We start from the raw sequence: 15,226 nt of genomic DNA, 5'->3' as shown, positions 1-15,226 counted from the left end.
TCACTCTGTATCCTGCCTGCCTGATCCTGCTTCCCCTCTCCCCTGTGCTCAGTGGGAGAGAGCTGGAGATGGTGCGCCCCCACTCCTCGGCGGCTGAGGGGCAAGGAGCACTCGGGCTGCAACACCTTAGCTTGGCCTTCCTCAGCAACTGGGGGGAGAGCTGGGGCTGCCCACCCCCCAGAGAGAGGGGTATTGGTGAGTGTAGTGAGCAAGGGGTGCAGCTCCCTAGTAATTTGTTAACTTACATTTATTTTATATTAGTGGCATAAAAGGAACTCCAAGTGAGATTAGTGCCCCGTTGCTCTGTACATACATATCGATATAATTATAAACAGTGTCTGCGAGAAAAGCTTAGAGCCGTGGTCGCCAACCGGTAGCTCGCGATCTACTGGTCACTCTGAGTAGCTCTTGAGCCCTCTCTGAACTGCGCACATGCGCAGTACCTTTACATTAGTTTTCCTCATTTGAGGAGCAACTACTCACGGAACAACACCAGCGGTGAGTAGATGCGAGGAATGGTGGGAGGTTGGGAGGGCTGAAAAACCCCAGCCAGCTGGCTGTGGGTTCAGTCCGGAGGAGGCTGCCCCGCGCTCCAGCTGATGGGCGGCTTCCCTTGTGCACCAGCCCACGTGGAGCGTGGTGCACCCTGGCTGAGCGCCATGGCCAGCTGGCCAGGCAGCTGCTTCTGTTCCCGCCCGTCCGGCTGCCTTGCGTTCATCCCGGGAAGCTTGCTCCAGCACAGCTGGAGCTAGGTGCAGCCTCCCTGGGCTGCCCGGCCAGCTGGCCCTGGCGCTCAGCCAGGGTGCACCATGCTCCACGTGGGCTGGTGCACAAGGGAAGCCGCCCATCAGCTGGAGCGCGGGGCAGCCTCCTCCGGACTGAACCCACAGACACCTTCCCCTGTACACCAGCCCTTGTGGAGCATGGTGCACCCTGGTTGAGCGCCATGGCCAGCTGGCTGGGCAGCTGCTTCTGTTCCCTGCGCTCAGCCCAGGGAGGCTGCACCCAGCAGACGGTCCCCAGCAGACCAGGGACACCGGGAGCAAAGCTGCGGAGCACGCGGGCAGCGAACAGCCCAGACGCACCGCCGCTGTCCCGCTGCCGGCGTGTTCCGCGGCTTTGCTCCCCGTCTCCCTGGTCTGCTGGTCTCCAGCAGACCAGGGAGATGCAGAGCAAAGCCGCGGAGGACCCGGGCGGCGGGACCGCGGTGCGTCTCAGTCCCCCGCCTGCGTCTCCCTGGTCTGCTGGGGGGGGGGGGGAGGGCGCAGCTAGTACGCCGTCCCCCCGTCCCCCCCCCAGGAGTCCAGGCTTTTCTCCGGACACCTGTGGTAGAGCAGCTGGGGCGCTGCCGGTTGGTCCCGCAGCGCCACTCGGCGCTACTGGACCAATCCGGCAGCACCCCAGCTGCTCTGCCCCAGGCATCCTGATTCAGCCACTGCTGATCAGTTTCAGCAGCGGCTGAATCAGGACGCCTGGGGCAGAGCAGCTGGGGTGCTGGTGGATTGGTCCAGTAGCGCCGAGGAGCGGCGCTACTGGAGCAACCAAGCAGCACCCCAGCTGCTCTGCCCCAGGCGTCCCCAAGTCAGCCGCTGCTGAAACTGACCAGCGCTGACTACAGGAAGTCCGAGGCAGAGTTGCTCTGCCCCGGGCTTCCTGGAATCAGCCGCTGATCAGTTTCAGCAGCAGCTGACTTGGGGATACCTGGGTTTCTTAAGTTGAATCTGTATGTAAGTCGGAACTGGCGTCCAGATTCAGCCTGTTGAAACTGGTCAGAGGCTGATTCCAGGAAGCCCGGGGCAGAGCAACTCTGCCTTGGGCTTCCTGTAGTCAGCCGCTGGTCAGTTTCAGCAGCGACTGAATCTGGACGCCAGTTCCGACTTACATACAAATTCAACTTAAGAACAAACCTACAGTCCCTATCTTGTACGTAACCCGGGGACTTCCTGTAGTCATGGAGAATAGGATTAGTGGAGACATAATTACAGTAAAGATATTCTGTTTTGAACATCTGTTTATCTGCCTTTGCAGCTGGATCTTCTATTTAAAAAATAAGAGTTAACTTGTTCTTAGTTAATCATCAAATTTAAGTTTATTTCAGTTTTGAAAGTTATTGCACTGACAGGCTCTTCAACAGTCAGGTTTAGTCCAATGATATACTGTAACCATAGGTTTCACTCTGCCTCAGAGCAGCAAGGAGACAGAAAAGGCGTTATAGGGTGTCTCCTATCTGCTGGAAGAGAAGAAATTTTCAAGTATTTAAACCCATTTTCTTACTTTTTGTAAATTTGAAGTCAAGTTTAAAACAAAAATAAAACTGGATTTTGTTTTTTCTTAAGGAATAGTTGTGGTTTTAAAATATACCCTTGAATTCAAGTTCTGTTTTCTTATTAAATATTTATGCACCATATGTAGAGAATAAAATATTATTTTTCAGAGCGATCGTTGTCTTATTCTGACGAGTCTCGACTGTCAAATCTTCTTCGGAGGATTACTCGGGAAGATGACAGAGACCGAAGACTGGCTACTGTAAAGCAATTGAAAGAATTTATTCAGCAACCAGAAAACAAACTGGTTAGTAATGCTAAAATGTTGTGCCCTGTAATGCTAAAATGTATAGTGTGTGCTCTTTTTCTAAATCATTTTTATAGAAGGTTGCCTGTTAAAATATGAGGGTAAGATGTTACAAACTATTTTTTAAGGGTAAATATTTCTGGGCCATGTGTCCTTTCTATAGTGTTCAAGAAGTCATTTATAGCTTGATTACCTAAGATATCTGTCCCAAAGCAAAACCACAAAAAAAGGTGTGCCCTACATGTAAATATGACATCCATTATACAACAGTTAGTCTGTTCTTTTTGTTCTGATTTGCTCCTGGAAATGTCATCTTGATGCACTAAATGCATCTTCACTTGCATTGAAATGGTCTTACATTCAAAATTGTACTAAATGTGAATAGTTCTAATAAACATTGAATATATCTATATGCCATGGATTACTATGGCTAGGTTCACATTTGAGGAAAATTGTTTTCTAAGAAATATAGATCGGGAATACTTCCTACAATGGTACCAGAAGTACCCTCTCCATAAATAGGAACAAGAAGTACCCTCTCTGCACTTCTATCGTGAACTAGCTTGATGCACATGTAACCCACACACCTAGTGGTGTGATTCACTGTCCCACATAGTAGCACTTAGACCACTTACAGTAAGAGATAAGAATGAGTGAGCTCTACAGCCTAAGCTGAGAGCAAACTGGCTTTCTAGACCAAGCTGTAGAGTCTCCTACATTAAGCATCAGAGGTTCCAGGTTTGAATCCTCCCGGTGATGGTTACACGCATACAGGTTGGATCTCCTTGATCCAGCATCCTGGGGACCTGAGGGGTCCTGAACAAGGGAGTTTGCTAGACTAGGGGAGGTCACGTCTCCTGGGGCTCTCCCGGGGCTCCCTTCCTGGCTGCGGCCTTGGCTAGTGCACTGCCTCTGGCCCATCTGGTGGGCTCTGCTGCCTTCAGCCCTCTGGTGGAGTTCATCTCTGGGCTGCCAGGCCCACTCTGGTTGGTGGGGCTCCCTGCCTCTGGCCAGCGGAACTCCACTCCAGGCTAGCTTCACTGTGGCTGTGGCAGGGCTCTGTGCCCCTGGCTAGCAGGACTCCCTGCCTCTGGCCAGAGTGGGGCCAGCAGCCAGAGGGATGGGGTGGAGCTCCCTGACCCCAGTCTTCAGCCTGCTGGTTGGTATCCCAGCCTCTAGACCACTGGCCCTGTGGGCTCCCAGCCACTGGCAACCGCGGAGTCCTGGACCACAGAGGTGGCCAGTGGTCTAGAGTTAGGAGTATTGCTGACTCTCCAGAATCTTCCCAGCTGATCAACAGGGACAGGTGATAGATATGAATCCTGTGAAACCTATATGATGGATTATTTCAGAAAAATGAGCGTTTGCTCATCACCAACCTCTCAGATCTCCCTGAAGGGGAAAAATAGAACCACTGAAGCATGAACCTTATACCTCTGCCAGGGATCACTGCCAAGTTAGCAAAATCTCAGTTACCTGTAAATACTATAATAAATCTGAATTCCGTTTATTACCAGGTTAGTGACAGTTACTGACTAAGGGCAGCTTCTGTGTTGCCAACCAGGCTTCAAAGTCAGTGAAAACGGGTATGGTCATACAAGGGCTCCATGTGAAGTTACTTTTGTCACAGCTGTCCTAATATCTTTGCCCAAAAAGGAAAAATTGTGGCAAAATAGCTTTGATTCCACTTGTAGCCCTCTAATTCACTTCATCCATGACCCTATATAAAAGGCTAGTTTGTGCCTTTTAAAGATGAAAGGCCTGGGGCCAGACAATCTTAGGCTTTATCTACACTGGCAGATGTAAAGCGCTCACAGTTACAACATTGCTCACAGAGCACTGCAGGGAAACTACTGTGGTATGTCCACATTGTGCTCCTTGTGATGGTAGAGCCTGTCCACATTAGCTGACCTTGCAATGCCACAGAGAGCAGTGCATTGTGTTAGCTAGCTCACTGTGCAACTGGCTGTAAGGTGCTTTAGGAAGGGTTTGCAATGCTACATGGGGGAGGCAGTGTTACAAGATGCAGGTTTCCCAATCCCATTGCTCCATGGTCATTCTACTACTTTGACAGCTGCTTTTCAAGAGGAGTCTGGGGCAGAGTGTGATAGGGAGTGTGTGTGTATGGGGGGTGTGGGAAGAGAAGACAGTATGTTTTGGGGGATGCCAGCATGTTGTCTTGTAAGGTCAGACAGTGACAGGAAACAGCCTGTCCTGAGGCAGGAGGAGGGGGAAACCATTCTTGATTCATGAGAAGTATACACATCTCCAGGGCTTGACAAACAGCAGCGAAAACTGCTCGCCAGCCCCACATTGTGCATGTGCGCGCCGCCGGTGAACGGGGCGCGCGGCTGAAATCTACTCGCCACGGGCGAGTAGATTTTATAGTTTGTCACGCCCAGCACATCTCAAAGAAATTGTGGTGGTTCTTTCTTCTTGAAGAAAGTGTTTTGCCTCCTCCGAATCACTGTTAGACACAATAAGGCTATGTCTACACTGCAGGCTTCTTGCGCATTAAGTTTTTGCGCAAGATCGTGTCCACACTGCCATGTGCTTTTGCACAAGAATGTCCATGGCAGTATGTCTACTCTCTTGCGCAAGAAAGCTCTGATGGCCATTTTAGCTATAGGGGTTTATTGTGCAAGAAACCCCTGTTGACGGTCCACACATACGTTTTTGCACAAGAACTCTTATGCAAAAAGTCTTATTCTTTATAGAAAGAGGAATACCTCTTGTGCAAAAAGCCCTGTGTTCTTATGATGTACTGTACTTTTTTTTTTTTTTGCACAAGAATGCGCATGTTGTGTGGATGCTCCGCAGTGTAGGCATAGCCTAAAAGTCTTCTAATCACATTCTGTAATTTAGAAAGATTTGGCATTATAGACCTGAGAAGTGTGACTCTTAGATCAAATTTGCCATTATTTACATATTGGCAGACATCTACCCAGGATATATACAAATCTCTTGTTCTGCCACAATTGGTACTGAGTCAGCAGCCTTGCCATCAACATCAGAAGCTTCTTTTGAAGATTGTATAGATGTTGTCTTAAATTTTAAACCAATGATCCTTTCTCATGCAAATGAAGGATAAATCAGTTACTCTCCTTTAGCTTAACAATAACTGAAAAGTCTCTTGCAGAAATCACCACGCTGATTTTCAGAATCATATTGAATCTTTTTTTTTTTTTTTTTTTTTTTTTTGGTAAAGAAATCTTGTGTTAGGTCTTGATAATTAAACTTCAGGAAATGCATACTTCATTAAGGATTCCTGTTATCCATCAGACATGTAAGAGGAGCTACTGTGTGTGTGTGTGTGTGTGTGTGTGTGTGTGTGTGTGTGTGTGTGTGTGTGTGTGTGTGTGATTTCTTAAGACTAAGGCAGTGATCGCTAACCTTTTTAAGCACAAGGTCACTTTTTTTTACGTCAATCCAGCATCTATCTCAAATCCAAATACACTTGTCCCACCTCCTTCCCTACCCTTTTTACGAGGCCCCACCCTCCCATTCTGTGAAGACTGGGTACAAGTGCGGAGGCAGGATGACATCCTGCCATCAGCAATCCCCTTTTCTGCTTCCCCTCCCCTACACAGCCAGCAGCTCCAAGGCAGAGGGCAGGAGCAGCATGGCAGTGGGGGAAGGGGTAGCTGATGTATTGCACTTGGTAACCTCTTGGCCATACCAGTCAGGATCACCAGTCAGAGGCTCCAAGATCTACTAGTAGATCCCGATATACTGGTTGGTGACCACTGGACTAAGGCATAAGAACACTCTGAAGTGCATACCTGTTTTGTGCTTTTCATAGCCACAATGCAGTTAAAACTTCTGAAGGAACTTACTGTTCATAAAAACTCTTATGTGATGCTGATTGGAATAAAAATTAAGCATAAGCAGTTAGGAATAGGGTTATCAGGTAGTCAAGTTGACTACAGAGGCAGCAAGGGGTGGGAAGCAGGAGACAGTGCTGGGAGAGATGGTTTAAAAGCTGGTTCCCCCAGCACTGTCTCCGCAGTGCCTCTTCCTCCACCAATGCTGCTGCCTCTACATTTAAACTGCAGAGCCACAGTGGGGATAGCTCCTGGACCCACCACAACCCAGGAATGTAGAATAGTAGTAGAAATGTAGCCATGTTAGTCTGGTGTAGCTGAAGCAAAATGCAGGACTATGTAGCACTTTAAAGACTAACAAGATTGTTTATTAGATGATGAGCTTTCGTGGGCCAGACCCACTTCCTCAGATCAAATAGTGGAAGAAAATAGTCACAACCACATATACCAAAGGATACAATTAAAAAAAATGAACACATATGAAAAGGACAAATCACATTTCAGAACAGGAGGAGGATGCGGGGGGAGGGGGGGGAAAGGAAGGTAAGTGTCTGAGTTAATGATATTAGAGGTGGGGAAAGGTAGATGTCTGTGAGCTAATGGTATTAGAGGTGATAATTGGGGAAGCTATCTTTGTAATGGGTAAGGTAGTTGGGGTCTTTGTTCAATCCCCCCCCCCCCCCCCCGGAGAGTGTCGAATTTTAGCATGAATGACAGTTCAGAGGATTCCCTTTCAAGTGCAGATGTAAAATCTTACACTTGAAAGGGAATCCTCTGAACTGGCATTCATGCTAAAATTCGAATGCCAGTTCAGAGGATTCCCTTTCAAGTGCAGATTTGAAAGTCTTCTGAAGTAAGATGCATGTGATTAGGTTATTGAGACAGTGTCCTTTCTGGTTGAAATGGCAAGAAACTGTTTTTTCTTGGTGATCCTGTTTAATGTCTAATGCCCACAAAACAGACATTAGACAGGATCACCAAGAAAAAACAGTTTCTTGCCATTTCAACCAGAAAGGACACTGTCTCAATGACCTAATCACATGCATCTTACTTCAGAAGACTTTCAAATCTGCACTTGAAAGGGAATCCTTTGAACTGACATTCATGCTAAAATTCGACACTCTCCGCAGGGGGGGCTGAACAAAGACCCCAACTACCTTACCCATTACAAAGATAGCTTCCCCAATTATCACCTCTAATACCATTAGCTCACAGACATCTACCTTTCCTCACCTCTAATATCATTAACTCACAGACACTTACCTTCCTCCCCCCGCCCCCCTTGCATCCCCCTTCTGTTCTGAAATGTGATTTGTCCTTTTCATGTGTTCATTTTTTTTTAATTGTATCCTTTGGTATATATGGTTGTGACTATTTTCTTCCACTATTTGATCTGAGGAAGTGGGTCTGGCCCACGAAAGCTCATCATCTAATAAACCATCTTGTTAGTCTTTAAAGTGCTACATAGTCCTGCATTTTGCTTCAACCACAACCCAGGAGTGAGACTTTCCTTATCAGCTAATTGTGAGTACATAATTAGCCTATTACCTGCCTCTTAACATCCTTAGGTAGGTGACCAGACTACTCTTACGTGTGAATTTTAGTTCACATGTATTCGTTTTGGAATCTAACATAAGCCTGCTTTCTTTCCTCCCCTGGTATGTAGATCTTTCATGTTTTAGGCTTAATTATCTCTCAAGCTCTTCAATGGCCTCAGGATTTTATCATAAATACACTCCTGGTGGTCATCTGTGAACATTTAATATTATTTATTTTGGGGTGGCATATAAATTTGGTGAGTGTTTTTTAACAAGTAGGAGATGTTAAAAGATTCCTTGAAGTGGGACAGTTGGGAGCACTGTCATTTTAGTTTTCTTGCACCGTCAGGATTTCAAAATTAGGAATTGGCCTACCTGAAAATGTGAGGACTTGCTACGAATCTCTTCTCAAATCTAATTCATTGGACGTTGGCTCAGGCTCTTATTATTTATTACATAATCTCAATTTAGCCTTTTCATAACACTGGGGAAGATGCAATAGACTTTCAACTGTGTTTCTCAGAATATGATGCCAATGACCATATAATTTGTGCTTAATTCAACTGTGAAGGAAATTTCAGAGTAGACCCACAAACAATTTGAACAATAAGTATCACTTCTCATATGTGGCCCATCAGGCCACTGTCAAAGCCTCTTCACAATGTCAAACCTTTAATATTTGTATAAAAGACAATTTTTACTTAGGCAATTCCAGGAAGTACACTTGTGAACTAAATTTTTAGTTATGAGCAGGTAATGTTCTTGTCATATAATCTTGAGCCAAAACTTTAAAACATACTTAAGACAATGATTTTTAGTGGGACTTAATGTTTGTAGGCACTAGATGCAACCACTGGTTTTTTCATTCTGTTTCCACAAAGCCAAGTGTTTCCTCTCCTTGTCCCCTTTTCACACTTTCTTTCCCAGAAGCAAAGTCTGTCCAATGTGTTTTTCCTCCTGGGCGACAGAATTATGTCATCAGTGTCAATAAGCTTTCTCAGTGAAGTGAAAGCAGCCGGAGAAAGGGGGCAGGCGAGTGGAGCAAGCAAAGAGCTCAGCGCCCTAATAATGACATAATGGAATTCTGAGGGAATCAAGCACACAGACCCTCTTATTCATCATTGTTTTCTGAAATGGATTAGTATTGATAAGAATATAAGATCTTTGAAGTGACCATGCACTTTTTCTCCATAGCGCATTAAAAAGTAAACATGTCTTGTAAAGAAAACATAAAAGTAGTTTTTCTTTTTAAATGTCATGGGGTTTTTTTGCTTAACGCTATTGCAATCAGTGTATTATTGTTTGACAGTGCACTACAGTATACATCATGCCGATAACTGTTCCTCTAGCTTCAGCAATAATTCCTTTTGCACAGTAAGAAATGTTCTTTACTATTTTCCAAAGCTAGGAATCATCTAATAAAACATGTTATACACCAGAGCCAATTCAAGGGTTATTCTGTTGACATACCTAATGGTCAGCACAAAAGTGCTTTAGAAGATATTACAGTAGAACCTCCTTTACAAGCACTTCAGAAATTGAGGTTGCTCATAACACTGAAATGTTCAGAATTCTGAACAAAACTTTATGCTTGTACTTTCAAAAGTTTGCAAGTGAATATTGACTTAATACAGCTTTGAAACTTTATTATGCAGAAGAACAATTATTTTTTATTTTTTTAGTGGTTTATGTTAAACACATTACCGTATTGTAATAGTGTTTCGGGGAGGGGTTGAGTTTTTTTGTTTTGTTTTGTCTGCTGCTGCCTCATTGTATACTTCCAGTTCCAAATGAGGTGTTTGGTTCACTGGACTGTTTGTAATTCTGGTGTTCATAACTCTGAAAATCTACTGTACTGGAGATAAGGCTCTTCATGTTTGTGATGCAACAATATTAGCAAGAACTATGTTTAGGCTTAATAGCAGTGTAAAGCTTTCCTAGCCAGTGTAGATAGGTATGAAACAAAATCTATGGCACAGTATTATAAATCTATTTAACATAATTCATAGCTGTGTATGATGACTAGGGAAGATATAATAGTATCCAGCTTGCAAATGCTGTTGCAAATAATGTTTTGATGTGGGTTTAGGTAGTACCTAATTACAGTAACAATTATGACAGCTTTTTTAAGTGTATATTTAACTGTTGCAGGTACTAGTTAAACAGCTGGATAATATCCTGACTGCCATACATGATGTGCTTAATGAAAGGTAAGCTGCAATAAGCTAGAAAAACTAAGCCGTTCAAAAGTTTTAAAGGAAAACTGTCAACTTCAGTGTTTGCAAACTGACTAAATTTCTAAAATGTATTCTGATGGAGCACTTTTTCAAATAGTGTTTCCTAACTTAAAAATATTTAAAGGATTTAAAAAAAAAATGTTTGTGCTTTTCTGCTCCTGTGTTGATTACAAGGGGAAACTGACCATTGGAATTCCAGACCCAGTAGGGATTCTTGTACATTTCCAAGGAGGAACGCTGCCCCCACACCCTTGCCCCCTCCCATGAAGCTGGAGCTGGGGGGAACTGGCTTTTAAGCTGGCTCCCCCCAGCACCCACTCCTCTCCCCCCCCACCCCTGCTGCCTCTTTCTGATAGAGGCAGCAAGGGGCGGGGTAGTGACTAAGTCAACTAGTGTGTTGACTATTTGATAAACTTTTGCTTATCGGATGATCAACTAGTCGATTAGTTGCTTACATCCCTACATCCAGGGTTACATCAGATACAAAATACCTTTTTAGAAGAAACATATATTTTCATGCTTCAGGGTGTATACAAGTCACTAAGGGTACATCTATACTACAGAGTTTTTTCAGAAAAATGGCTGTTTTTTTTAAAAAAAAAAAAAAACCTTAAATTACATCCACACTGCAGTTGCATTCTTTTGAAATAAAATTGAAAGAACAGAGGGTTTTTTCTGGCATTGGTAATCATTTTTCTACAAGGATGAAGCCTTTTCTGAAAGAGCTCTTTGAGAAAAAGGCATGTGTGGATGGGTAAAAGGGAGTTCTTTCGGAGGAAGAGGAAAAAGCACAGGTGCCCTGGTGGCCACTCCGTCCATAGTAATCACAGTTTCCGTATGAGAGAGCATCCATTCAGTGTGGATGCTATCTTTTGAAAAAGCAGATCACTTTTTTGCTGCACGTTGGCATTGTGGACATGCTCTTTCAGAAGATGTTTTTTCAGAAGATCTCTTCTGGAAAAGCTTCTTTCAAAAGAAGTTTGCAGTCTAGACAGCCTAAGTGACAGGTTAGGAGGAAGTTTCTTTTGGCTATGTCTACACTGCACGTTTATTTTGAAAAATTCATATTTCGAAATAAGAGTGCGTGTCTACACAGCAAGCCCATTATTTCAAAATAATTTTGAAATAATAATTTTGAAATAATGGACTTCCTTACTTTGTCTTCTGTAACCCTCATTTCACAAGGAGTAAGGGAAGTTGAAGGGAGAGTATTCTTCCTTCGACTTCTTGCTGTGGAGACTGAGCCAAAAGTCAAATAAAGGTACTTCGACTTTAGCTACTCAATTAATGTAGCTGAAGTAGCATATCTTAACTCAACTTTAGTCTGCAGTGTAGACATACCCTTTGTGAGCAGACTGTTCCATCATTGTCTGCTGTTGGTTTTTCCCCGAAGCATTTGTGCAGCTGTTAAACAGGATACTGAACTGCACAGACTGCTGATTTGATCTGGTGTTGTCCATAATTCCTAGGTTCCTAATAATGAAAGTAATGCATATTTTAAGCATAAGCTTTTTAAACTTGAAATTCATTTTCAGTACAGTAGCTTCTGAATGTCAACTTTATTTTGCTGTTTTCTACTGGCTGAATTAAGTAGTTTGACCCTACAGTTTTTTAAATTTTATACATCTATAACTTAAACGAAATAAGTTATCCTTGGGGGATTGGAAGCGAGAGAATCCAAGATTTTTTTTTTTTTTTTACACATGAATATCTAATTAGAGGAATGTACAGATTACAGAAATTCTGTGCCAAATGCAACCTTTGTACCTATGTGCTCTAACTTTAATATTTATGTTGTGTTACTCAGTATTAAGTTTTCTCCATTGGCCAATAGACAAACTCCATACAAGTGAAGAAACATAATCCAAGTAAAAGCTAGATCAAAACTGTTTTATGTGATTTCTGGGAAGTGTCCCGACATAAGCTCTTATGTAGTGTGAGGAGGAAATGAGTTACAGAGGATCACCCATTTTGAATGTGTTGCCACAGTGTGATAATTTTGGAGGGTTGCCAGAAGAGTACTTGAGCCAGTAGAATGTATTTCATATAAAGTATGGGAGAGAGATGGTGTCTGAGATAGCCAGGTCCTCAACTTTCTCTGCTATAACCAATCTAAATGGCTAGTGCAGCTATTTAATGAAGAAATACAGTAGCTTCATATATATGTGCCTTTTCTGCTTTAGGAAGGATTGCTTGTATAAAACTTTACTTAGTATGTTCATATTTTTTATGTTTGCACTTATTTTTCACTGTATAAAAGGTCCAGCTGTTTCACCCTCTTAAAGCTTTTTTTTTTTTTTTTTTAATAAATACAGTAGCAAATTGCTTCAAGAACTGAGACAAGAGGGAGCTTGCTGTCTTGGCCTTCTTTGTGCTTCTTTGAGCTATGAGGCTGAGAAGATCTTTAAATGGATTTTTAGCAAATTTACCTCATCCACTAAAGATGAAGTTAAACTTCTTTATTTGCGTGCAACTTACAAAGCACTAGAGACTGTGGGAGAAAAGAAAGCATTTTCATCTGTAATGCAGGTAAAAATAAAAAGTAAAATTGGGACATTATTGCTTTTCCAGTATTGTATTGATTCACTGCTTGAATCAAATAATTGCTCTTGCTAAAATGAAAAAATAACGAATGAAAGATAAGCAGCTACGATGTTAGAATAATAGATAAAAAGTTTAATATTTTATCAGATTTAAACTTTGTATTTCTTTTAAAAATGTGTTTTGAATTTGAAATCCAGATTATAGTTTGAAAAATCTTTGCATAGTAAGGATGTGTAAAATGCCCTTTATTCGGTTCTTGGTTAATCTCTGGTCTGTAAGTATTTTGGAACTAAAATTATTATTGTAATTCACTTGTGACATTGCTGCTTGCTTTTGATTTTGATAGCAATTTTTTTCATCTTATTACTTTATTAAACTGGAAAACTTGGTAGCAAAACTTGAAAAACTCTCCCTTCCCTTGAAAAATTTTTTTCACGCACAGATAAATATGAAATATCACTTATCCAGAATGCAGGCTGTGAAGTATTTATGGGTGTGTCTAGACTACATGGCTCCATTGATGGAGCATGTAGATTAGACAGATCGGCAAAGGGAAATGAAGCTGCGATTTAAATAATCGCGGCTTCATTTAAATTTACATGGCTCCCATGCTGAGCCGACAAACAGCTAATTAGCTGTTTGTCAGCTCAGCGCGCTAGTCTGGACGCTCCACGCCGACCTGAAAGCCTTTTATCGACATCCCCGCTATGCCTCGTAGGATGAGGTTTACCGGGGATGTCTATAAAAGGCTTTCATTTCGACAGGGGAGCGTCCAGACTAGCGCGCTGAGCCAACAAACAGCTAATTAGCTGTTTGTCGGCTCAGCGTGGCAGCCATGTAAATTTAAATGAAGCCGTGATTATTTAAATCGCGGCTTCATTTCCCTTTGCCAAACAAACAAATCTACATGACTCCGTCGACGGAGCCATGTAGTTTAGACGTACCCTAAAATAGGCTTGGTGTCTGGGAGATTCAACAGAGCATTAGCTTCTATTTGCCTGGTATTTTAATTTACACCTTTTTACTCTTCATCTCAATTTGTTATGAGTTTTAATGATCTTGTCAGTTCCCTGGCTGGTTTTTGGTAAGCAGACCTTACCTGCACTTAAAATAGTTTGCTGGTATAAGTACACTGGTTGAATTATGATGGTAAACTCCCATAATTGGAGATTTTCTTTTGCTAGTATAGATTAAAGCAGTTTCTAAAATAAAGTAAGGTTTGGTCTGTATTCAATTTTTTCTGGTTTAATTATGACTGACATAGTTACGCTGGCAAAAGCTTTAGCATAGATAGTCATTCTGGCTAACCCTTTTAGTGTAGATGAAAATTGTATCTATAAAAGCTCTTTTGCCAATATAGCTTAGACTGTTTCCCAAAAAAGCACAGTTGTGTCCACACTGAGTGGGTTTTTTCCCTTCTCTTATCCTTGATTGATTTAGCTATGCTGGCAGAAGCCACAGTATAGAACAGTGGTCTCCAGCGTTTTTACACCCAAGTTCACTTTTTAAATGTCAGGGCAGGCCTGGATCTATCCCTTCCCTTCCCCGAGACCCTGCCCCTTTCTTGAGGCCCTGCCCTCTCCAAACCCTTTTACAGACTATCTGTTGCTAATGGAAACTCACTGTTAATTTCATAATTACACCTGAGCAATTTTGCTAGTGCTGCAGCTGGGGAGAACGGTTTAATTTAAATGATTAAACAGAATAAGCTTTTTAACTTCCTTATGTTAGTTTATCAAAATTCATTTTAAATAATATAAAACATTATGTCTAACACACAAAGTTTGAATGTTTTCTTTATTTATGGTAGGCGTGGGGAACATTTTTGGGTCGGGGGCCACTGACCCACAGAAAAATCAGTTGGGGAACCACACAAGTGAGAAGCAAAAACCTTCCTAAACCCCCAATCCTCACTGATATGGCCCCCAGTTGAGACACCTCACTCTTCTGGCACTCCAGCCGCCACTGGGTGAGGGGAAGAGACAGGGAGGACTGAAGTTCAGGGCTTCCCATAGGCCAGATTCACTTTTCTGGGGTTCCACGTTTAGTGGATATTGTGGACCCCCTTAGGCTCTTGGGTGGGAACAAAAATGAGGGGCTCAATGTGCAGGACTGGACTGTCAGCGAGTGGGATAGGGATGCAGGATCTGGGAGGGAGGTGGGGTACAGGATCTGGAAGGGAGTTTAGCAGGAGGAGAGGGAGTGGGCTGGGGGTATTGGAGGGAGTTTGGAGGCGGGAGGGGTTGGGGCAGTAACGCAGAAAAGATGAAAGGGTCTGAATGCAGCCAAATAGCTAGTTAGGGGGAGAGGCAAAGAAGTGGGGAGTAAAGGAAAGTGCAGCTTCTTCAAAGTAAAATTGTGTATCTCCTCACATCTTCCCTCTGCTCCAGCCTCATTCTCCTCAGCCCCGTGACCACCCCCCCCCCCCAACCTGATCCCCTGCATTGCCCCATGCCCCTAACTGCAATTTCTATCCTCTCCCATCCTGCCCCTACATCCCTGTGTCCTTAGC

General features: G+C 43.2%; 1 protein-coding gene across 2 annotated transcripts in view; it reads left to right on the top strand.

Moving 5' to 3' along the window:
- SMG1 (SMG1 nonsense mediated mRNA decay associated PI3K related kinase) overlaps positions 1 to 15,226 on the top strand; it is a 145,136-nt gene that overhangs the window by 29,092 nt on the left and 100,818 nt on the right. For both annotated transcript variants that reach the window (XM_075899384.2, XM_075899383.2), the window contains exons 4-6: positions 2,435 to 2,571; positions 10,085 to 10,143; positions 12,486 to 12,699. In XM_075899384.2, the coding sequence (XP_075755499.1) occupies positions 2,435 to 2,571; positions 10,085 to 10,143; positions 12,486 to 12,699 (410 nt within the window). The remainder of the gene's footprint in view (positions 1 to 2,434; positions 2,572 to 10,084; positions 10,144 to 12,485; positions 12,700 to 15,226) is intronic.

The sequence above is a fragment of the Pelodiscus sinensis genome, chromosome 15 (assembly GCF_052426305.1).
Source record: "Pelodiscus sinensis isolate ZL-2025 chromosome 15, ASM5242630v1, whole genome shotgun sequence".
NCBI lineage: Eukaryota > Metazoa > Chordata > Testudines > Trionychidae > Pelodiscus > Pelodiscus sinensis.
The sequence above is the reverse complement of the archived record's forward strand: the minus strand, read 5'-3'. Positions and strand labels throughout refer to the sequence as shown.